This window comes from Plecotus auritus (genome assembly GCF_963455305.1).
Source record: "Plecotus auritus genome assembly, chromosome: 7".
NCBI lineage: Eukaryota > Metazoa > Chordata > Mammalia > Chiroptera > Vespertilionidae > Plecotus > Plecotus auritus.
Window position 1 is genome coordinate 58,947,701 of NC_137774.1, and position 21,271 is coordinate 58,968,971.

The 21,271-nt window shown below is 48.2% G+C and overlaps 1 protein-coding gene across 8 annotated transcripts in view; it reads left to right on the forward strand.

The window, feature by feature from the left end:
• IQCK (IQ motif containing K) overlaps positions 1-21,271 on the forward strand; it is a 140,838-nt gene that overhangs the window by 71,084 nt on the left and 48,483 nt on the right. For all 8 annotated transcript variants that reach the window (XM_080681872.1, XM_080681865.1, XM_080681871.1 and 5 more), the window contains one exon: positions 13,020-13,131. In XM_080681872.1, coding sequence (XP_080537998.1) covers positions 13,020-13,131 — 112 coding nt within the window. The remainder of the gene's footprint in view (positions 1-13,019; positions 13,132-21,271) is intronic.

Genomic DNA, 21,271 nt, shown 5'->3' on the forward strand with positions numbered 1-21,271 from the left:
GAAAGAGATGAGTTCAAGTGGGTTTTGATTTTGTTGACGTTGATTATTCCCCTGAAAGGCCACTTTTTTCTATTTAAAGATGACCTATATAGTTAGGTAGAGAATGGATAATGAAAACAGCCCAGGATAAAAACCAAGCGACTATGAAAAGGCCCTTCAAAGAATACAAAGGAGAGGTTTGTTGTTTCTCCCAGATTTCTGGCAGAAAGAAGAGACCCCAAGAAGGGGCTCTGTGCTCAGAAGAGGCAGGCGCTTCCTCCGGTTAGGCTGCTGGCAGGCTGGCGGGCGTGGGCAGGACAATTTTATGTGTGTGTGAAAGATCGCTTGACATTCTTATCCTTAGCTTCCCTTTCTTGCTCTTGAATGTTACAGCTGAATGGAAAGACATGTTTTAGTCTTTCAATGTGCAACATGTCTTATGGCGACTTGTTAAAAAGGATGCTCTGACAGCAGACAGATCTGCGTGGATCCTAAGGTCTGTCTGGTGACTGATGACTTTGTTGGGTTATTTAGCTGCTGAACCGCAGTTCCCTGTCTGTAGATGGAATAATATTGGTTCTTGCCTATGCAGATTGGGTCAGATGGTCAGTGCACAGCCAGTATTAGCTATTGTCACTGTCATTGCAGAGTTACTGGTACTGTTTTCCTTGCTAGGGAATCTTGTTAAAGCCTGTGAGTATTCTCCTTGTCCTGCGCAGGCCCCAAGCATGCCCCGCCCCCAGGGCTTTGCACCTGCTGTTTGTTCCTTGCGTCTCCAGCTGTCCATCAGGTCCCTTCCTTGCTTCACTTGGAGTTCTTGAATGTCCCTCCTGGTCTTCCTTTCTAAAATACTTTCCAAAATAGCACTCTCTTCACTTGCTGCACTACCCTCCTGCAGGCTTTGTTTTCTGCCTGTCACTTACTTACATTGGATATTCCCTTGTCTACTGCCCGTCACCCTGACTAGAAGGGGGACCATGAGGGTAAGGCTGCTTGACTTGTTCATCCTGTACCCCCAGCTGTCTGGCACACATCAGGCACTTTGTCACTATTTTAGTGAATAAATGAATCCCTTAAAGGTTCTCTCTAGTGAGGCATTTGAAAATGAACACCAAACTGTATTGTTCATTTTATAACTCCTTCCTGGGGATTTACATGGGCACTCAAACACGGACTTTTGCGGGGAGTCACTTGTGCACCAGGATCCTCAACCCTGCAGCTGTGCTTGTTAATCTCCCAGAGATGACACTTGAAAAAAGTCTATTCAGTGTGTCACTGGCCTTTGTCATAGTGCGAAGGAGCCTGGGCTGTGGGAAGCATCCCCACGTTGCGTGGAAGTGGAAGGGAGTGCCCATGGGAGGAGTAATGGCAGGCCACTTCCGAGGTCAGGTGATAAAAGGCTCTGCAGTTTTCATCTCTCCCTCTTCCTCTGGGAAGCCAGCTGCCACATCATGGACATCCCTCCAGAGACACCTCCATGAGAAAAACCAGGCCTCCAGCCCGGAGCCCTGTGAGGGAGTCCCACTCCATCCGGCCAAGCTCCCCCCCAGCCATTGCCCACTTACACCTTGATCGTGCCCTCATGCAAGACCCTGAGCCCGAGGCCCCCAGCCCGCTGCATCTCGACTCCTGACCCTCAAAAATGTCCACGATAATTGTTTATTGGTTAAGGTGCCAAACTTGCGGGTTCATTTACGAAGCAGCAGTGGAGACTTACAGTGACTCTGGCTACTATAGAGTGTTGAAGAGACTGTTAGGAGCTGAAGTACAGTGGAAGCAAGAAGAAGCTATTATAATAGCTACACTTGCCTCTCAAATTGTAATGGTAACCAGGGGCGTCATCTTCAAGGGGCAACTGGTTGGAAATGCACAATCTAGACCTCACCCCAGACCCACTGAGCAGGGTTCTGGGGCGTCTTCCCTGCAGTTACAGCTTATGGAGGGCGAGGCCAGGCTGCGGAGGGCAGGGCCAGGCTGTGGAGGTGGGGTCAGGCTGTGGAGGGTGGGGTGGCAAGGCCAGGCTGTGGAGAGAGGGGTCAGAGGTGGGGGGTGGGGCCAGGCTGTGGAGGGAGGGGGCAGGGGGCGGGGCCAGGCTGTGGAGGGGGGGGGCAAAGGTGGGGGGCGGGGCCAGGCTGCTGTTTGAACCCAGCTTACAGGCCCCAGGACCTTCCCTGTGCTACTGAATTTTCCCAGCTCAGTCCCCTTTCCTGTGAGTTGGAGGTAATAGTGGTGCTGCCCTCAGGTAGGTGTGATGGTATTGATGATGGACGTCAGTGCTCAGCACAGTGCCTGGCACAGGCGAAGGCCTCACAGCTGCTAGCTCCTTGTTGACTTGATCAGATCCGTGCCTTTTCTTACCTAAGAATATATTTCTGATCATTTCCTGATAGTTTTTCTTAATATTGTTATTCCTTGTCAAATAAATTGCTGTTTTTCAAAGTATCTTCAAGCTAATCAGAAAGACCTTTGTCTGTCCCAGCGTGATTCCAGCCGTGTCCCAAATGCAGGCACCAGGATTCTATCACCAGTTCCCAGGCCCAGTTCTCAGGGAATTCTCAGGGCATGGGGGGTGGGGGCGCAAAGTAGGCCACGGCACTATAAATAGTGCATTTGAGCTGTGAGGGGCCGGGCTTCCCTGCCAGGCCCTGCTCCTGCCCCCACCAGGCCCTGTTCTTGTTTAAATGTATTTGGGTTATAGCTGTAAGTGATTTTCCTGATTCTGCCAGAAAATGTTTTGGCAACTTGCCAGACTGCCTGTAAAGCCCCCTTTTTATTTGCTCAGTCACAACATATCCCAAATATATGGCAAAAGCTGATAAATCTAACTCCCAAGAATAAGTGGGAAAACTGCATGTCCGCACAACCAGCTGCAGAGTCTGTAGGGCCCAGCATAAAATAACCTGCACAGCCCCTTGTTCATACTTCTAAAGAGTTTCTAGCTGACATCAGAGCATGAAATGAGGGTGTGGACTGTGTTCATAGCAGCACAATTCACAATAGCTAAGATCTGGAAACAGCCTAAGTGCCCATCAGTAGATGAGTGGATAAAAAGCTGTGGTATGTTTACACCATGGAATACTATGCAGCTGTAACAAAGAAGGATCTCTTACCCTTTGAGACAGCGTGGAGGGACCTGGAGCATATCATGCTAAGCGAAATAAGTCAGTCAGAGAAAGACAAGTATTACATGATCTCACTCATATGTGGAATCTAATGAACAAAATAAACTGAAGAACAAAATAGATCCAGAGACATAGAAGCATGGAGCAGAGTGCGGGATCTCAGAGGGTGGTGGTAGGTAATTAGCCAAAGACCTTGTATGCATATATGCATCAGCCATGGACACAGACAATAGGGTGCTGAAGGCCTGGGGTGCAGGTGCGGGCTGGAGGGGTCAAAGAGGGGGGGGGGAAGGAGGACATGTAATACTTTGAACAATAAAGAATTATCCTAATATATAAAAATCCAGGGTCCGTCATGACCTAAGCAACCGTACAGACGACCAAACAGCAGGCTGCGCGCGCAGCAGGCTTGGGTGGGCAGGGACTTGTGGCAGCGGGGATGGGAGCGGGGGAGGCGGGGCTGGCGGAAGGCGACCTGTACTCCCCACATGGTGGAGGTGGCGGCTGTGAGCGCTCCTGATGGCCCACAAGCACTGCTTCAGCTCAGCCCGCAGGCTCTGCTTGGCACCACTCACAACCGCTGCCACATGCTGTGGTATAAAACACATTGTGTAAGTTAACAGAAGTGCAGGCACCACCTCCATGCCACCCCCACTTCCGTCAGTCCCACCAGCCCTGAGGCACCCTCCCTGAGCTGTTTCCAGCAAGGCCTGTGGGAAGATCCTGCCCTTGGAGCGCACCTGGCTCCGGAGGAGGCGGACAGCACCACAGGCATCGCAGCAGGCAGCCCACTCCCTGTGTACCGAGGGCCTGGGAGGACCCCAGCAACAGAGGTAGCACAGGCCCCAGCGACAAGGCGGCTGCAGTGGTGGCGGCCCCTGTGACCGATGGCTTGCTGGTCATCTATGGAGCCCTCTCAGCTGGCCGCCCTCGCCCTCACCCTCGCTGCTGGCTGATCCCGGTGCAGCCTCCTGGCCCAGAAGGTGCGTGATTTCAGGGACAGCCACCTTGGTGGGCCAGATTGACGTCCTCCTGGCCGTGCCATGCGGATTTGTGGATCTGCGCAGGCAAAGGTGCAGGCCTCCAGTGCACACATCCTCCCCCCGCCACCTCGCGTGTGAACGTCCTCCAGTGCACTGTCACCCACGTGCGCGCACAACAGTCTCAGACCATGGCACGCACATGTTCCCCCCATCCCTCCACCACACTTCCGTCAACCCCAGCATGCCTACATCCCCCACACGACATGCACACGTCCCCTCCGGCACGCTCACATCCTTTGGAGAGTGCCTGGGCGTTCTGGGTGCTGAGGGTGGGTGTCTGTAAGATGACAGTGAGAGGGCGGAGTATTGACACCCTGTTCCCACGGAGGCCAGTGAGATCACCTCTGTGGGGCTAATGCAGGTGCTGAGGCGGGAGCAGGTGTGGACAGACACACCTGGTGGGTGTGGGTGGTCCTTGCTGAGGTGCCTTCAGTTAGCGTTCGAGATTGGGAACCCAGAGGAGGCGAGGAGTTCCGTCCTCTCAGTGAAACAGTGGGATAGTTGGGCGACTGCAGAGGAGGAATGTGCACTTTGGGTGCCGGCACCCATGAGCAAAGGCTGCCCTGACTGAGCCTCGCTCACTTGGGGCCTAGCGCACTCCTGCTGGGCAGCGGGTGACAGGATGTACTTTTCCGAGTTAATGAGAGAAAACATTGATTCTCCCACTACCCCGAAGGTGGAAAGCGGAGTGGGGAGACATGCGGGGAGTGAGCGAGGTTCCCTGTCTGAGGGTTTCTAACCCACAGTTGGTTCCTTTCACCCAAAATGTATACACACTTTGAATACCTACTAATGCCAATGGGTTTAAGTATGAAAAGAAACAACAATGGAGCTGTCATCTGTTAAAAGTGCAGTTGGACATCCCCCCAGGGGTCCCGGATTGGAGAGGGTGCAGGCTGGGCTGAGGGACGCCCCACCTCATGCATGAATTTTGTGCAACGGGCCCCCTAGTTTAAAATAAAAAAAAAAGAAACAAGGGTGTGGCCCTGCATCTGAGCCCCTAGCAGCTGGCCTGACCAAGGTCCAACTGTCCTGTAGTCTTTCTTTAAAGGGCTAACCACTGCCCTTCAGGCAAATTTTATGTGTAGACTGCTAAATCTTAGTGACTTAAAACCAAAAGAATGGACTATTTCCCACGATTCTGTGGGTTAGCTGCTGGCTCCTCCCTGACGCACTTGCAGAACTGCACTCAGTGGTGACTAGGGATGTGGGGCAAGGGGGACTGGAAGGTTAAATTGGTTGCACTCCCGTACCCCCTGCATCAGGCCTGGTGCTGGCTCCCGACTGAGGCCTGCAGGGTTCCATATGCTCTCATCCTGCAATAGCCAGACCCGCCGTCTTCCATAATGGAAGGAACATTCCAGGGGGCAGCAATGGATGTTCCCAGTCTTCTTGAAGCCGGACTCTGGAACCTGCTCCGAGGCTCACCTAGATGCAGGAGCCGGGCATAGATGCCCCCACATGATGAGGAGAGCAGCAGAGCTGTCCAGGGGCAGGGCCCAGGGAGCCGGGATTGCTGGGCTCAGCATCAGGCTGCTCACACGTACTAGGCTGCATCCCAGCTCTCTGGGGAGCCTGGTAGTGCACAGGTTGCTGGCCATCCCCCCCAGAGTATCCGGGTCAGGAGGCCGGGACCGTGTAGTTCTCAGGCAATGCTGACGCTGCCAGTGTGGGTACTATGCTTTGAGCCACCAGTGGAGGCATTAAGTGTCCAGAGCAGTGGCTCTAGCCCTTGACTGTACACTGGAAACATCTGGGCAGCTGTAACCACATAAATGTCAGTTCTGGGTATTCATGCAAAGAAGAGGTCAAAGCATTGTGCGGTGATATGGTCTTTGGCATAGCAAACTGGCCTGTAATTTAACTCTATAAATCATTGCAAAGTTCACTGAATACCTTCAATGCTTTTGCAACTTAGTCATCCCCTGGTGAGTTGGGTAAGCAAGTACCAAGAAAAGTTGGAGGAACTGTATCTCAATTGTCACCAAATGAGCTACTGAGGGAAATTCCATTTTTCCAAGTCATACTGTGATATGGCTTTATTATTAAAAGGACTTAGTAAAAAAAAAAAAAGGCGTGGCTTCCTGGGAGAGGCCTGTCTAGCTCTGCTCTGGGGAGACCCACTGGAAGGCGGCTGCCTCCTGAGTGCAGAGCCTTGATTCGGACTCCCAGGACCTGCGGCGATCACTTGGCACCCAGCGAGGAGCGGGTCTAAGCCATCAGTCAGACATCCCCCAAGGGCTCCGGGACTGCAAGAGGGCGCAGGCCGGGCTGAGGTACCCACCCACCCTACCCCCCCACCCCCCCGTGGCCCTTGTGCACGGCCTCTAGTTTGAAATGAAATCAAGAACGATAAAGGGTTTCTGGTCCCAACCAATCCAACCCAGAAGGACATGGGGTAGAGAAGGAAAGCCCTCGCACCCATTTCCTCCCTCCCTGATAAACCCACATTCTGTGTGCCCTTCCAAGCTTTCAAGATAAACCAAGTGTAAAGAAAGAACCTGACTGTAACGAGGCACAGCGAACTTGCTGACTACAGTCAGTGCCACCTTTCTTTAGTAACCAGGAGATCCTCCGGTCTGTTCTGTTGAGGGTGTCAGTGTCACAGTGCAGAGACGAAGTGTTTTTGTGGCCTTGGGGCCCTGATAGAGAGAAGCCTGTAGGAAAGTTGTGCATGATCTTGTTTAGCCCCAAGGAGGGTTTGGGCTTGCCCAGACCAGGGATGTCGAGGGTACCTACTCCTATGAGCATGAGACTTTCAGAACTACAGTAAAAACACTGATTTGTAATTGGAAAGATTCTGGTGATTACCTTATGTTCTATGGCATTCATATAGGGCTGTTTTTACTCTGAAATTTGCATAATTATATACTTTATAAGTAATTTTTATTTTAACATTGTTATTGATTTCAGAGAGGAAGGGAGAGGGAGAGAGAGAGAAACATCAATGATGAGAATCATTGATCAGCTGCCTCCTGCACAACCCCCTGCTGGGGATCGAACATGCAACCCGGGCATGTGCCATTGACCAGAACCAAACTTGGGACCCTTTAGTCCGCAGGCCGATGCTCTATCCACTGAGCCACACTGGCTAGGACAGTATATGTAATTTTTAAATATATATATTTTAAAGCAAGAGTGGTTTATATTTATAGGTTCAACTGGGAACTGTCTTCTTTATTTTGGAGAGAAAATCCCTAGTAGCTCTCTTATATTTTTTTTTGTTAATTCTCACCCAAGGATCTTTTTCCATTGATTTTTTATGGAGAGTGGAAGAGAGAGGGAAAGACAGAGAAACATCGATGTGAGAGAAACACATCGATTGGTTGCCTCCTGCACAAGCCCTGACCAGGGCCTGTGCCGGGGAGAAGCCTGCAACCAAGGTACATGCCCCTGGCTAGAATCGAACCCAGAACCCTTTGGTCTGCAGGCTGACACTCCATCCACTGAGCCAAACTGGCTAGGGTCTGAGTAGCTTTCTTAAGTAAGGTACCTCCTGCCCTGGGAGAGGACGAAATAAGTAGGACTTGGTTTTCTGAGCTTGATGAAGCATCTCTCTAAATTCCTCATGATGCATAGAGATCTGGGTACGTGACGAACACAAACATTTTCTGGAAGGGAAGGAATTGAGAAAACCCCACCCTGAGATTTCCCCCCAAATTCCGTGGGAGCCCCTTCTGGAAGACAACAGGCCTCTGGATACTAATCCAGAGAAGGAGAAAGGTCGAAGGATGTTTCTAAAAAACAACTACAACATCGGCAAAAACCACACACCAGTGGCCAACAAGTACATGGAGAGATGCTCAATATCATGACCATTAAGGGAATGGAAATCAAAACCATGGTGAGATTCCACTTCACGCCCATTAGGATGGCTATAATAATAATTTTTAAAATGGAAAATACTAATATTGGCAAGGATGTGAAGCAAATAGAACCCTCCTACATTGCTGGTAGAAATATAAAATGATGCAGCCACTGTGAAAAGCAATTGGTGGTTTCTCAGTAAGTTAATCCTAAAATTTCCTTGTGACCTAGCCATTCATTTCTAGGTATATACTCAAAAAAATTGAAATTAGCTGTTCAAACAAAGACTTGTACACACATGTTCATCACAGCTATAGTCACAGTAGTGAAAAGGTAGAACTACCCAAGTGCCCAGCAGTGGTGAATGGATAAACAAGGGTCCTGCTGCCCTGTGATGTGAAAGAATGCAGACACCAAGGCAACATCAGATGACCCCATTTACGTGAAATGTCCAGGACAGGCAGATCCATAGACTGTGGGTCTGAGGATGAAGAACAGCCTGTGGGAGTAAACGGATCCGTGGAGGGCAGGGGCCAAGGAGAGGAGCGTGAGCAGTGACTGCTTGATGCGTGTGGGTCTCCTTTTGGGATGAAAGTCTTATGAACCAGATGGTGGTGACAGTTGCCCAGCACTGGGAAGGCACTAATGCCACTGAACCGTGCCCTTTAGAATAGTTAACATGGTAAATTTTGTTCCCAGATGACCAAGAGAGAAGGCAGAGCAGACCATGGAGGAGGAGGAAGGCAGTGGGGGCTCTGTGTTGTGAGGTGGTTGATGGCTTGTGTCCTAGAGGCTGGTTGGTGCCTCTAAAGAGTTGAAACAAAAACTTGCAGTGACCACAGTGGGAGCCTGGATCCAACGCCCCGAGAGGGAAGTCACAAGACCCAGCAGCACTCCAGAAGAGCAGGGGCTGGGCCTGACGTAACCTCACCACACACAGCAGAACTGGGCGGAGCAACCCCGCCAGGCAGCCTGTGCCCCTCCACCCCACCCCACCCCGGCTGCCCCCCCTGGGGCTTCTCCACCTGTTTCCCAGGTGCTGGGTCCTGCGGGTGTGAGATTTCCATTCCTGCTCCAATGTGTCCTCCTCTCCACTCACCCCCTCCTTCCCACCGCAGCTGAGAGAGCGGTTCCTGGAGGTCAGACCAGCAGGTCTGAGCTGGGCTGCAGGCGAGGAGGTGGCCCCTCAGGGCCCTGGGGTTCTAGGTGGATGGGCAGGGCCACTGCCTGGAGAGCGAGGCCTGACTTGCACTACAGTGTGTGACCCAGGATGGGTGACTCTCTCCCCACAGACCAGGCTGCTACCTCACTCCAGTGAACAGAGCCCATCACATGGGGACGCCAGCGAAGGGGCAGTGTTTATCTATCTATACAAAAGGCTAATATGCTAAGTGTCTGGTAATGACATCACATAGCAATGCCTGGCTTCCTCTCCCAAGTGATGACTAGCCTCAGGCGGAAACACTTTACACTTTAACCAAATGTCTGTGAAGTGTTTTCTCACACCTCATCTCATTTGATCCTCACAGAAGTCCTGGAGTAGGTAGATAGGAGACTCAGTAGAATCCTATTTTCTTTTCATTAGCTGGAAAATGGAGATTTAGAAAGTTTAGAAACTTGACCCGACAGAAAAGAAGAAATGGTGAACCTTGAAAATGACTTCAGGTTTTCTCATTGTGCAGAATATAGTCAAACACTGCTGCAGTTAAATATTTTACCCTTTGTTCTCCCTGCATGATCTACAATAATAATCTGCTTCATGTTGATATTTACTGCTGTGTTGCTGACAATTACCAGAAAGAAGTTGGGGTGCTTCACTGGGCTGGAAAAAGTTTAGCTACATCAGAAAGTAGGTCTAATTAAGCAAGTTTGTGTATGTATAAAAGGCTAAGTTTACTCGCCCATGCGCGAAACATATAAAGCTCTCGCTGGCACCAATTGCACATGTGTGTTTCAATCTGTCAATGTCAATCGTGAATTTGGTTGTTTTTGTTGACATTCTGAAGCTGAAAGAAAGCGGCAGCGGTACACAGAAGTAACAATGGCAATTAAATATGATCATAATAGTGATCGGGTAGATACAACTATCCCCGTGTAACCGACGTTGCTGTCATATTCAGAAATGAAGATGGAGGACCACCTTTTGAAAGGGACTTGCTCATTCATTGTAAACCAGATTCCAATACTCCAAATGCCACTAAAATGAAACAAATCAGTATCCTGTTTCCTACATTAGATGCAATGACGTATCCTATTCTTTTCCCACATGGTGAACGGAATTGCATTAAGACTCAGAGATGACAGTGCAATCGACAATAATACTAGATTCTATGGATGATGCTGAAAAGGAAAATTTTCCCATCGAATTTCTTAAAAGTATTACTCCTTTGGGAATGCTGTGTCTAAATTAGAATTGAAAGTAGGTGCAATCATCATGCTACTGAGAAATCTTAATAGTAAATGGGGTCTTTGTAATGGTACTAGATTTATTATCAAAAGATTGTGACCTAACATAATTGAAGCTGAAGTATTAACAGGATCTGCAAAGGAGAGGCTGTTCTGATTTGAAGAATGGATTTGTCCCTGTCTGACACTAATATTAGAATAAGTTTAATCAATTTATCAGTCATTGTTTTTATCAATGTTGTTTTTATATAATGTTTTTGTTCTTTTTATATCATGTCTTTGTTGTTGTTATATCACCTTGTTATTTATTAACCAACTAGAGGCCTGGTGCACGAAATTCATGCACTCAGGTGGGGGGGGCGGTCCCCCTCAGCCCGGATTACAAGACAGTGCAGGCCAGGCCGAGGGACCCCACCAGTACATGATCGGGGCCGGGGAGGGATGTGGGAGGTTGGCCAGCTGGGGAGGGACCCCAGAAGGGCTCCAGGGCGTGTCCAGCCCATCTTGCTCAGTCCCAATCAGTCGGACCCCAGCAGCAAGCTAACCTACCAGTTGGAGCATCTGCCCCCTTGTGGTCAGTGCATGTCATAGCGAGCGGTTGAGTGGCCTTAGCATATCATTAGCATATTATGCTTTGATTGGTTGAATGGCCGACGGGATGACCAGACACTTAGCATACTAGGCTTTTATTATATAGGATTTATGTGTTATTTTCATATACATTTTACTAATTTTCTTTCATTTCTGACACTTCTATTATAGAGAAATGGCAAATAGCGATATTAAAATATTTCTTCTAATTAATTTTCTTTCAATGTGCAGGAATTCATGCATTGGGCACCAGTAGTTATATAAAGAGCTGAGTCAGGAGATCATTAGCCTGGGGACATGTTCTCCAGATGTCTCAACATTCTTTCAAAAGAAAGCAGACACACACCCACATGTATAAATCACTCCTTTAGACCTGGGAGCCACTCTAGGGGAGCTGTGGAGAGGGAGAGGGTAAAGCAGGCAGGAAGGGCAAGTGGCTCTCCTGTTTTCTCATGGGACTTCCGGGTCCCCAAGGCTATGCACCCCCTGCACCCTGCACAGGCTGGTGTCTCCCCTGGAATACCATCACACCCCTCCTCCATGGCTGACTCTAGTTCATCCTTCTAAACTCAATCCAGAGCCCTGACTGGTTTGGCTCAGTGGATAGAGTGTTGGCCTGTGGACTGAAGGGTCCTGGATTCAATTCCAGTCCAGGGCACATGCCCAGGTTGCAGGCTCGATTCCCAGTAGGGGGCATGCAGGAGGCAGCCGATCAATGATTCTCTCTTATCCTTGATGTTTCTCTCTCTCTCCCTCTCCCTCTCTTAAAAAACAAACAAACAAACAAAAAACAAAAAAACAAAAAAAGAACTCAGCCCAGAGGTGCCTGCTCCATGAAATGCTTCCTCCCCCTCCAGGCGAGTGCAGCACCCATTGGTGTCCCTGACCCACCACATCCTGCTCGCACCTTACTGGCCCTCCTGTGTGCCGTGTCTCTCACTGCATTCCTCCAGGATGGCCAGGACAGCCTGCCCACATCCGAACCCCAGTCCCACCCGTCCCAGTCTGTGACTCATTCTCTGTGCCTGTGGGTTGGGGATCATCATTCCTGCCTCAATGGGTAGTTTTGATGATTAAAATTTCTAAAACACTTAAACAGTACCTGGGACATACCTGCTCAATAGTTACGAGCTATAGTAATAATGAAAATAGTAATTACAGTTACTTCCACTCTCCCCGTATCTAATGTCCAGCACAAACCCCACTGTGCAGTATGCACTCAGCACATGTGTTCACAGAGCTGTGGTGACATGGGGACCACATTAGCCTGGGCCGCCGCCCCGGCCTGCAGGGGCTGTTGGGCACTGAGGTGTGTGTGGGCCACGCTGAGATGTGCTCTGAGCACACCCCACTGTGAAGGCAGCACAGAAACAGTGAAGTTCAGTCATGCTTTTATATTGAGTGCATGTTGAAATGACATTTTGGATCTTTTAGCTAAAATAAAATATATTCTTAAATATAAAGCCAGCAGCTTGTTTTAACGTTTAAGAGGAGACTGCAACGAAATCTAAAACTGCATATGTGTCCCCATTATATTTCCGTTCCCCACCCTCCGTTAGAATTGCAAAGTCTCACGCCTTATTTATGCTCACACTTTATGTAAACTTTTGGAGCAGAGATGGCTCATTGGAGCTGGAAGCTGTCAGATCAGTTTGTAGGGTCCCACGCGGGGCTAACAAGCTGAGTTCACCCAAGCGGAAGGCGACTAATGATTTGGGGAATTTTCAGGTTCAAGGGGGACTCATGCTTTGGGAGTTTTCAGGTTCAAGGAGAACTCACGCTTTGGGGGGATTCAGGTTCAAGGGGAACTCGCACTTTGGGGGGATTCAGGTTCAAGGGGAACTCACGCTTTGGGGGGATTCAGGTTCAAGGGGAACTCACACTTTGGGGGGATTCAGGTTCAAGGGGAACTCACGCTTTGGGGTTTTTTTCAGGTTCAAGGGGGATTCATGCTTTGGGGGGATTGAGGTTCAAGGGGAACTCACACTTCGGGGGGTTTTCGGGTTCAAGAGGGACTCACGTTTGAGGGGGGTTCGGTTCAAAGGGAACTCATGCTTTGGGGGTTTTTCAGGTTCGCTGTGATCCTGAGATCCAGGAGCTGCGTCAGTGGCAGAAGAAGCTGCGCGAGGACAAGCACATCCGCGAGCGGGTCAGACTCTTCTGGGCCAAGCAAGAGCAGAAAGGTGAGCTGTCATAGTGGAGGCAAGGCCTCATCTCCAGAGACTCTGACTTGCTGTTTCGGAATGGGCTCCAGGCACCGTGTGAATGCTGAGGTTCCTGGGTCTGACGGGCAGCAGAATGGACACTGACGAGGAGCTGGGCCCCAGTTGCTTTGTGCCCTTTATCACGTGGGCACTGCAGGTCTGAGCTCGGGGCAGGAGGAGAGGCATTATAAGCGCACTTGCTGTTTGTTGTGCTATTTGTCTTCACTGCTAGTGTGAACTCAATGCGGACAAGACTTTCCCTAGTCCAGTACCTGCCACAAAGTGGGCCCAAATGAGTACTGACTGAATGAGTGAGTAAGTCAACAGGTGAAGGAGTGAGTGAGTGAGTGAGTGAGTGAGTGAGTGAATGAGTGAGTGAGTAAGTGAGTGAATGAGTGAGTGAGTGAGTGAGTGAGTGAGTCAACAGGTGAAGGAGTGAGTGAGTGAATGAGTGAGTCAATGAGTGAATGAATGAGTGATTGAGTGAGTGAGTGAATGAGTGATGAGAGTGAACTAGTGAGTGAGTGAATGAATGATTGAATAAGTGAGTGAGTGAATGAGAGAGTGAGTGAGTGAATGAAGTAAGTGAGTGAGTGAGTGAATGAATGAGAGAGTGAGTGTGTGAGTGAGTGAATGAGTGAGTGACCAGGTGAAGGAGTGAATGAGTGAGGGAGTGAGTGAGTGAATGAGTGAGTGAACAGGTGAAGGAGTGAATGAGTGAATGAGTGAACAGGTGAAGGAGTGAGTGAGTGAATGAGTGAGTGAACAGGTGAAGGAGTGAGTGAGTGAATGAGTGAGTGAACAGGTGAAGGAGTGAATGAGTGAGTGAGTCAACAGGTGAAGGAGTGAGTGAATGAATCAGTGAGTGAATGAGTGAGTGAATGAGTGAACAGGTGAAGGAGTGAGTGAGTGAGAGTGAATGAGTGAGTGAGTGAATGAATGAAGTAAGTGAGTGAATGAATGAGATTGAGTGAGTGAATGAGTGAATGAACAGGTGAATGAGTGAATGAACAGGTGAAGGAGTGAATGAGTGAATGAGTGAGTGAACAGGTGAAGGAGTGAGTGAGTGAACAGGTGAAGGAGTAAATGAAGTAAGTGAGTGAATGAGTGAGAGAGTGAGTGAATGAGTGAACAGGTGAATGAGTGAATGAGTCAGTGAGTCAGTGAGTGAATGAGTGAGTGAACAGGTGAAGGAGTGAATGAGTGAGAGAGTGAGTGAATGAGTGAACAGGTGAATGAGTGAATGAGTGAGTGAGTAAGTGAGTGAATGAGTGAGTGAGTGAACAGGTGAAGGAGTTAGTGGAGTGTGAGGCTTCAATGAGTGGCTCACAGCACCGGTGCAGGCGTGCGTGTCAGGGTTCTTGTCCGACTGTCCCTTGTTAAGAAGTTTGAGCTGTAACTGACCATGCAACTGCATTTCAGGCCAGGGAGGGCAGCAAGCATGCTTCTCCCTGTTGTGCTTACTCTTGTGAGCTGGCTGGTTCTGGTTGGCTGATGGAGGTGGTGTGCCATGTGGCAGGGAGCGGACAGTGAGTGCCCAGCAGCCAGGGCAGAGCACGCATTCTCCTCCTGACACAGAGAAGAGGACACCAAGCAGGATGGGGTTCAGTAGCGCCCTAAACACGTCCCCAGACCTGCAGGGCGTGAGGAGGGCAGTCTGCACGCCTGAGGAATCAGCCAGGTGGTCGTGGAATCCCGTCACCTTCATCTGGGGACCCTAACCCAGCCGCCTCATCGTGCCTCGGGTGGCTGTGTGCAGAGTGGGACTGACACCAGCATCTGTCTCGGGTGGGTGTTGAAGGGTCAGAGGAGATGATCTTCAGAACAGGTCCTGGAACGTGGTTCTCATACATGTTATTGCCATGATGAGTATCATTGAGATACCCATGTGCTTTCACATCACGGGTTGCTTTCCGCCACCTACTCAGCTCCCTGGGGTTCATGTCAGGACAGGGCTGTCTTTTTCATCCTGATGCCCCAGGCCTGGCATGGAGCCTGACACAGAGCCTGGCACGGAGCAGGCAGTCTGTGCAGACTTGGTGTTTGGATCCCTGGGCTTCAGTCTGCAGATGAAGAAATGGAGGCCCAGGAAGGTCAAGGGACTTGCCCAAGGTCACCCGCGGGTGGGGAGCTCTTCCTGTGCTCAGTGTTCTCACCCATGCCTGAGGGGAGAGGCAGAGACAGGACACCCTCCAGGGTCCCCATCAGACCAACCCCAGGAATCCCCTGAACACGGCATATTCTTGTCCAGTTTCTGGGCATCAGGTTCTTGCTGTTTGTGTTGTGTTAACCGAAGCCCCCGTGTAGGAGCAGGGGACCACCTGCCACTAAGCTTCCCATCGGATGTCCCCATGCTGAGTCATTTGTCAAGCTCACGCACTACAGTTACTTCCAGTTTTGAGCCTTAGGAATCTGGTTGCTAGTGTGGAGATTGAGAAAAGAAGTCCCCAGCCAGGGTGGCACTGTGGTTAGACCCACAGACCTCTGATGAAGCCATTTGAAAATGAATGGAAACATATGTTAGTCCTTCTTTAGATTTGCAAAAAAAAGACAGGCAGAGCCCGGCTGGCGTGGCTCAGTGGTTGAGCATTGACCTATGAACCAGGAGGTCTCAGTTTGATTCCTGGTCAGGGCACATACATGCCTGGGTTGCAGGCTTGATCCCTAGTAGGGGGCGTGTAGGAGGCAGCTGATCAATGATCCTCTCTTATCATTGATGTTTCTCTCTCCCTCTCCCTCCCTCTCTGAAATCAATAAAAATACATTTATTTAAAAAAAAAAAAAGACAAGCAGAGTGATAGCAAATAAAAATGGCATTTTTTAACTTCGTTTAGAAAACCCACAAACCCATCTGTGTGCAAACCCGGCAAACAAACACTGTTTCTCCTGGGGAAGCCATTTATTCAGACTGCACTCTGTACTGTAGTATGAATAAACTCGCCACGTTCATTGCCTGGGCAGCCAGGAGGCCAAAGGGCCCAGCACCAGCTGTTGGGTGGTTGTGGTCATTTATAACCCGTCTCATGTTACTCAGAGTTAGAGGCACGCCAAACAGGATTTTCTTTTAGGACAGAGGCTGGTGACATTATCCTTGAGTCTCTTATCTATCGGGACAGTTGCAGGAATTATTTTAAAATATTTGTGACAAGAATTGCCGCTAATATAATCCCAAAGACAATACCTAAGGCATTTTTGAGATGCCATCAAAAGTACCTTCTGAGTTACTAGCATGTCTTTAGCTTCATATAGTCAGTAATAGTTTTCCTTTGTGCTCTGTAACGGACTATCCGTATTTAATTGGAAATCTAGTAAAAGGAGGAAGAAAGAAACCATAGAGTGTTCCCATAACATCAGATTGTGTGTGTGTGTGTGTGTGTGTGTGTGTGTGTATTATTTATTCGTGTACCAATACTCTTTAAATGACTTTATCACATCATCTTGATATTTTAAAGAAAGAGAGTGAAGGTGGCTGACCTGTCAAAGGAAACAGATGGTTTACTTTTATTTGTTTACCTGTTTATTCTCTACCTCCTTTCTAAAGTGGTTTGTAGTTGCTTATTTTTAGTATATGTGGTAATTAGGTTAAGGAAAAAATTAAATAGGGAAAAAATAGAGCCACTAAATGGAGTAAACAAAATACTTACTCCAAGGCCTATACTGGTGGACTGTAGATTTTTTACAGACAAAGCAGAGAGGGCGTAGGGTCTGTCACATAACCTACAGTGTCCATAAGAAAGGAGGATAGGCCAGTGGCCCTGGCCCTTCCTCACCATATGTGATGCGCATGGGGATCTCAGCAGTGTTCCTACATCACAGAGAAGCACGGGTGAGCGGTAGGCCCACACGGTGAAGGCAGCACACTGACTCCGAGGGCTTCTCCCTCAGGAAGACCCTATGACGCGGTGTGAACCATCCTTCCCCAACCATAACACAGGCTCCTTCCAGCAGCACGTGCTGGGGGAGGGGAGCCAGAAAAGCCTGGAGGGATGTGGGGGGTGGGGGGGGCGGGGACCAGAGAAATTCTTTCCCTGATTCTATATCTAGAATTTTAAGTGTAGATCCTAATAATAGAGCTTAACTACTAGGACTGGGTTTTAAGGGTGGTTTAAAGCACACACCTCATCCTGGCCACCCCACATCTAGTGCCCTGGGTGCCCTGGGGCACGTAGTGCTTAGATCGTGAAGGGCATCTGGAGCTGAGGAGTGGCTGCAATTCACACAGCTCAGCCTCGCGCGGGCACCGACCCAGCGCCTTGTTTCCACAAGACCTCCCACTGCTCTCAGGGGGGGTGTTCTCTCTACTGCACAGGCAAAGCCAGGCTGAGATAAACAGGGCTCACAAAGAGTAGCATGGTCAGCAGGGCCAGAACAACATCTGCCTACTGCCAGGGAACCCAAGGCCACCTCATGCCATGTTGTCCTAGTTAATGTCACCCTGGTGCCAATGGGCGTGCTGGCCCAGGCACAGCTTCCCAACAGGGATCCAGGACCCAGCGAGGCAGTGACCATGGCCCAAGGAATAGAGGAGGTTTGGGGGTGGGGAGGCTGAGTCCCCAGCCCCAAAGCTGCAGGATCTACCGCCATGTTCCCAGAAGATGTTTCTTTAGAACAGAAAGCCGGGGCAAGTGGAGAAGGATAAGGACCTTCCCTCCCAAATTTCCTGCCCATCGAGGGATTAGAAACAGCAAGGACTTCACCACAAACAGGATGCTGGGCTCAGAGCACATGGCCCGGGGCTTGGGACAGGGTTCGGGCACTCGCTCTGCCGCAAGTGACTAACACACATGCTCTATCGTCTAACAGCAGTCAGCTACTCAGTGACTTATTTTCCAGAGACATCCACTGTCAGCTCATAGCGTTTCTCCATCTGTCTACCAACATAGAAGTATATTTACACTCACAGTGTGGGGCAAAAGTAGGTTTAGAGTTGTGAGTGTGCAAAACAGTTTATTCTTGTGTTATTATTTGTTAGTTATTATATTATTTTCCATATGAACAACTGTAAACTAAATTTGCCTCACTATATTTATAAACATACAACCATATTACATATAGTTACTGTAACTTCCTTTTTTCTTCACTTGGCAATATATCAGTGACATCTTTTCATGTCCATATATATAAATCTTATCTCATCATTTTGTAGATATGCTCTTGGTTATTTATAGAACTATTTCTGTAGGATAAATTCCTAGAAATGGAATTGCTGGGTCAAAGAACATGAACTTACTAAGTTTACACAGTGACCACCATATTGTCATTCAAAAACATTGTACCAATTTACAGGTCATGTCACCAACCAACTTTGGAACTTTCTTTGGGTGACGTAACCTTTATGCTTCATTTTCCCTACTGTAAAATGAGAATGATTATGTCTCAGGGATAATTAATTAGAAATGAAATCATTGCTTTGATAATACCATGGCTCCTTAAGAAGAAATAATCTGTAAATTGAAGGTGTCACTTCTATTTTAATTTTTCTCTCATACATTCTCCATTATAACCTGCAAGAGAAATTAAAAACTGAATAAAATATGTCTAGTCACTTCATGCCTTGCTATTACTTCCATCAGTTATATTTTTAAGACTTGCCAGTGGGTGGGAATATTCTGTGACATCAACTTTCATACATGTCTTTTCACTTAAAACTTTTCACAGCTAAGACATGCCTTCTGTTGAAATGCTTAAAGATCCCCTAATACTTGGCTGAAATTAAAAAGTAAAAAGAAAGATGATGTTCTTCTATAAATGATCTGCCCAAAAGTTAGAATTTAAGTTTCTATAAGTGGCTGCTTCTAAATGCGTTAGCTTTATTACTTTATTTGATTGCTCAGCATTTTTCTTTACAGGTGGATAGATGCAGAATGCTTTCATAGGATCTAGATAAATCTACAAACTTCTGAAAGGGTCATGGAGCCATATTGGATTAAGTTTCTCACAAACTGTGAAACATGTACAGGTTGCTTAACCTCTCCATGACTCAGTTTATAATAAAATGGAAATACTAATATTAGTAACCAACCATCAAGTTTTGTGAGGATTAAATGACCTGGAATAGTTCCTGACTCATCATAATAAGTGATCAATCAATGTTAACTATTATTAGTCATGTAAAGGTAAACATATGGTTAATATATGTTGTTATTAAGAACATTAGCTTTGAGAACCAAGATGGCGGCATAGATAAACACCAGTATTCATTGCCTCCCATAACCACATCAGAATTACAACTAATATTCAGAACAACCATCATTCAGAACCACCTGAAAGCTGCCTGAATGGAAATCCTACAACTAGAGAAGTAAAGAAGAAAGCACACTGAGACTGGTAGGAGGAGCTGGTCTAACACCTACATGTGGCGTGTTTTTAATCGGAAGGCAGATCACGGGTGTGGAGGATATTCAGGATTCCAGAGTTGGGAAGAGAAGTCCCCATAACTTTGGGCTGTGAAAACCAGCAGGGATTGTGGCTGAGTGACACGGAGCTGTTGGAGACTTAGGCAGTCCTTCTTAAAGGGCTGGCACATGAACTTACAAAGTCCTACTTCCTCTGAGCTCCAGCATCAGGTGGCAGCTTTGGGTGATCCAGGGACATGCAGGGAAGAATTGGATGGTCTGGCATCGGGGAAGCAACTAGGGGTTGGCTTTCTTCCAGACAGTGGTGTTTGCAGGGGTCATTGTTCCTGTGCCGGGACCTCTCGTGTGACAGAGCTGACTGGCAGCCATATCTGAGTCTCCATCAGCCTGGCTCACACTGTTCCTTCCACCCTGGTGATTCCCTGAGACCCCACCCCATCTAACTTGAAGCCCCACCCAAGGTGTTTGTACCAGTTTTTCCATATGAATAGCCTGTCCTTTCTCAGGCTTCACACTTTGCTAAAATATTTTAAACAAGCAGCATCTGGAGTTACCATGCTCCAAACCTACCAATAAAAGGCCCAAGACCCGGCACTACCACCAGCCTACCTTGTTCACAGCTTGGCCTCACCTGGGCACTTTCAAGCCCGATACAAGTATCAGCCATCTGCAGATCACACTGTAGCTCCTGCCAGGTTGCCCTGACTTTGCACCTCCTGGGAGGCCCCAGTCCCAGTGCACCCAGTGGTCAGTGTCAGATCACACCAGATTACAACTCTACACATCCACACTGAAGGGGCAGACTCAGTGAGCACCAAAGTCCCACTGAAGCAAGTCCTGCTTGATAGGGGTGTTTCCTGCACAGCAGCTCTTCACTCTAGTTGCAGCTGGTTCTCACAGCCCTTTGGCCTGGAGGTCAATGCCTCCCTGTGACACCAACAGCAACCAAGGCTCAACTACAAAAAGTTTGTGTGCACAGCCTACACAGAATTGCACCTAGAGTGCCCAGCTCAAGTGACTAGGGAGGCTGAGCCACTGGGCCCTATAGGACACATACTACACAAGGCCACTCTGCCAATTCCAGGAGACATAGCAGCTCTACCCAAAACATAGTAACAAACAGAGGGAAGCAGCCAAAATGTGGAGACAAAGAAACATGTCACAAATGAAAGAACAGAAGAAATCTCCAGAAAGAAAGAAATGAAATGGAAGCAAGCAAATTACTAGATATAGAGTTCAAAACCATGATTATAAGGTTGCTCAAGGATCTTAATGAGAGCTTCAAGAGACTTAGTGAGACTTTCAAGGATCTTAGTGAGAATTTAAAATAGGTGAAAAAGGACCAGTCAGAAATTAAGCATACAGTAACTGAAATAAAGAATAATTTACAGGGAATCAACAGTAGAGTAGAGGATTCCAAGAATCAATTCAACAATTTGGAATATGAGGAAGCAAAAAACACCCAATCAGAACAGCAAAAGGAAAAAGAATCCAAAAATATGAAGATAGTGTAAGGAGCCTCTGGGGCACTTTCAAGTGTACCAACACTCGCATTATGGGTGTTCCAGAAGGAGAAGAGAGAGGGCGAGATACTGAAAACCTATTTAAAGAAATAATGACATAAAGCTTCCCCTACCTGGTGAAAGAAATAGACTTACAAGTCCAGGAAGCACAGAGAGTCCCAAATAAGAGGAACCCAAAGAGGCCCACACCAAGACACATCATAATTAAAATGCCAAGAGTTAAAAACAAAGAGAGAACCT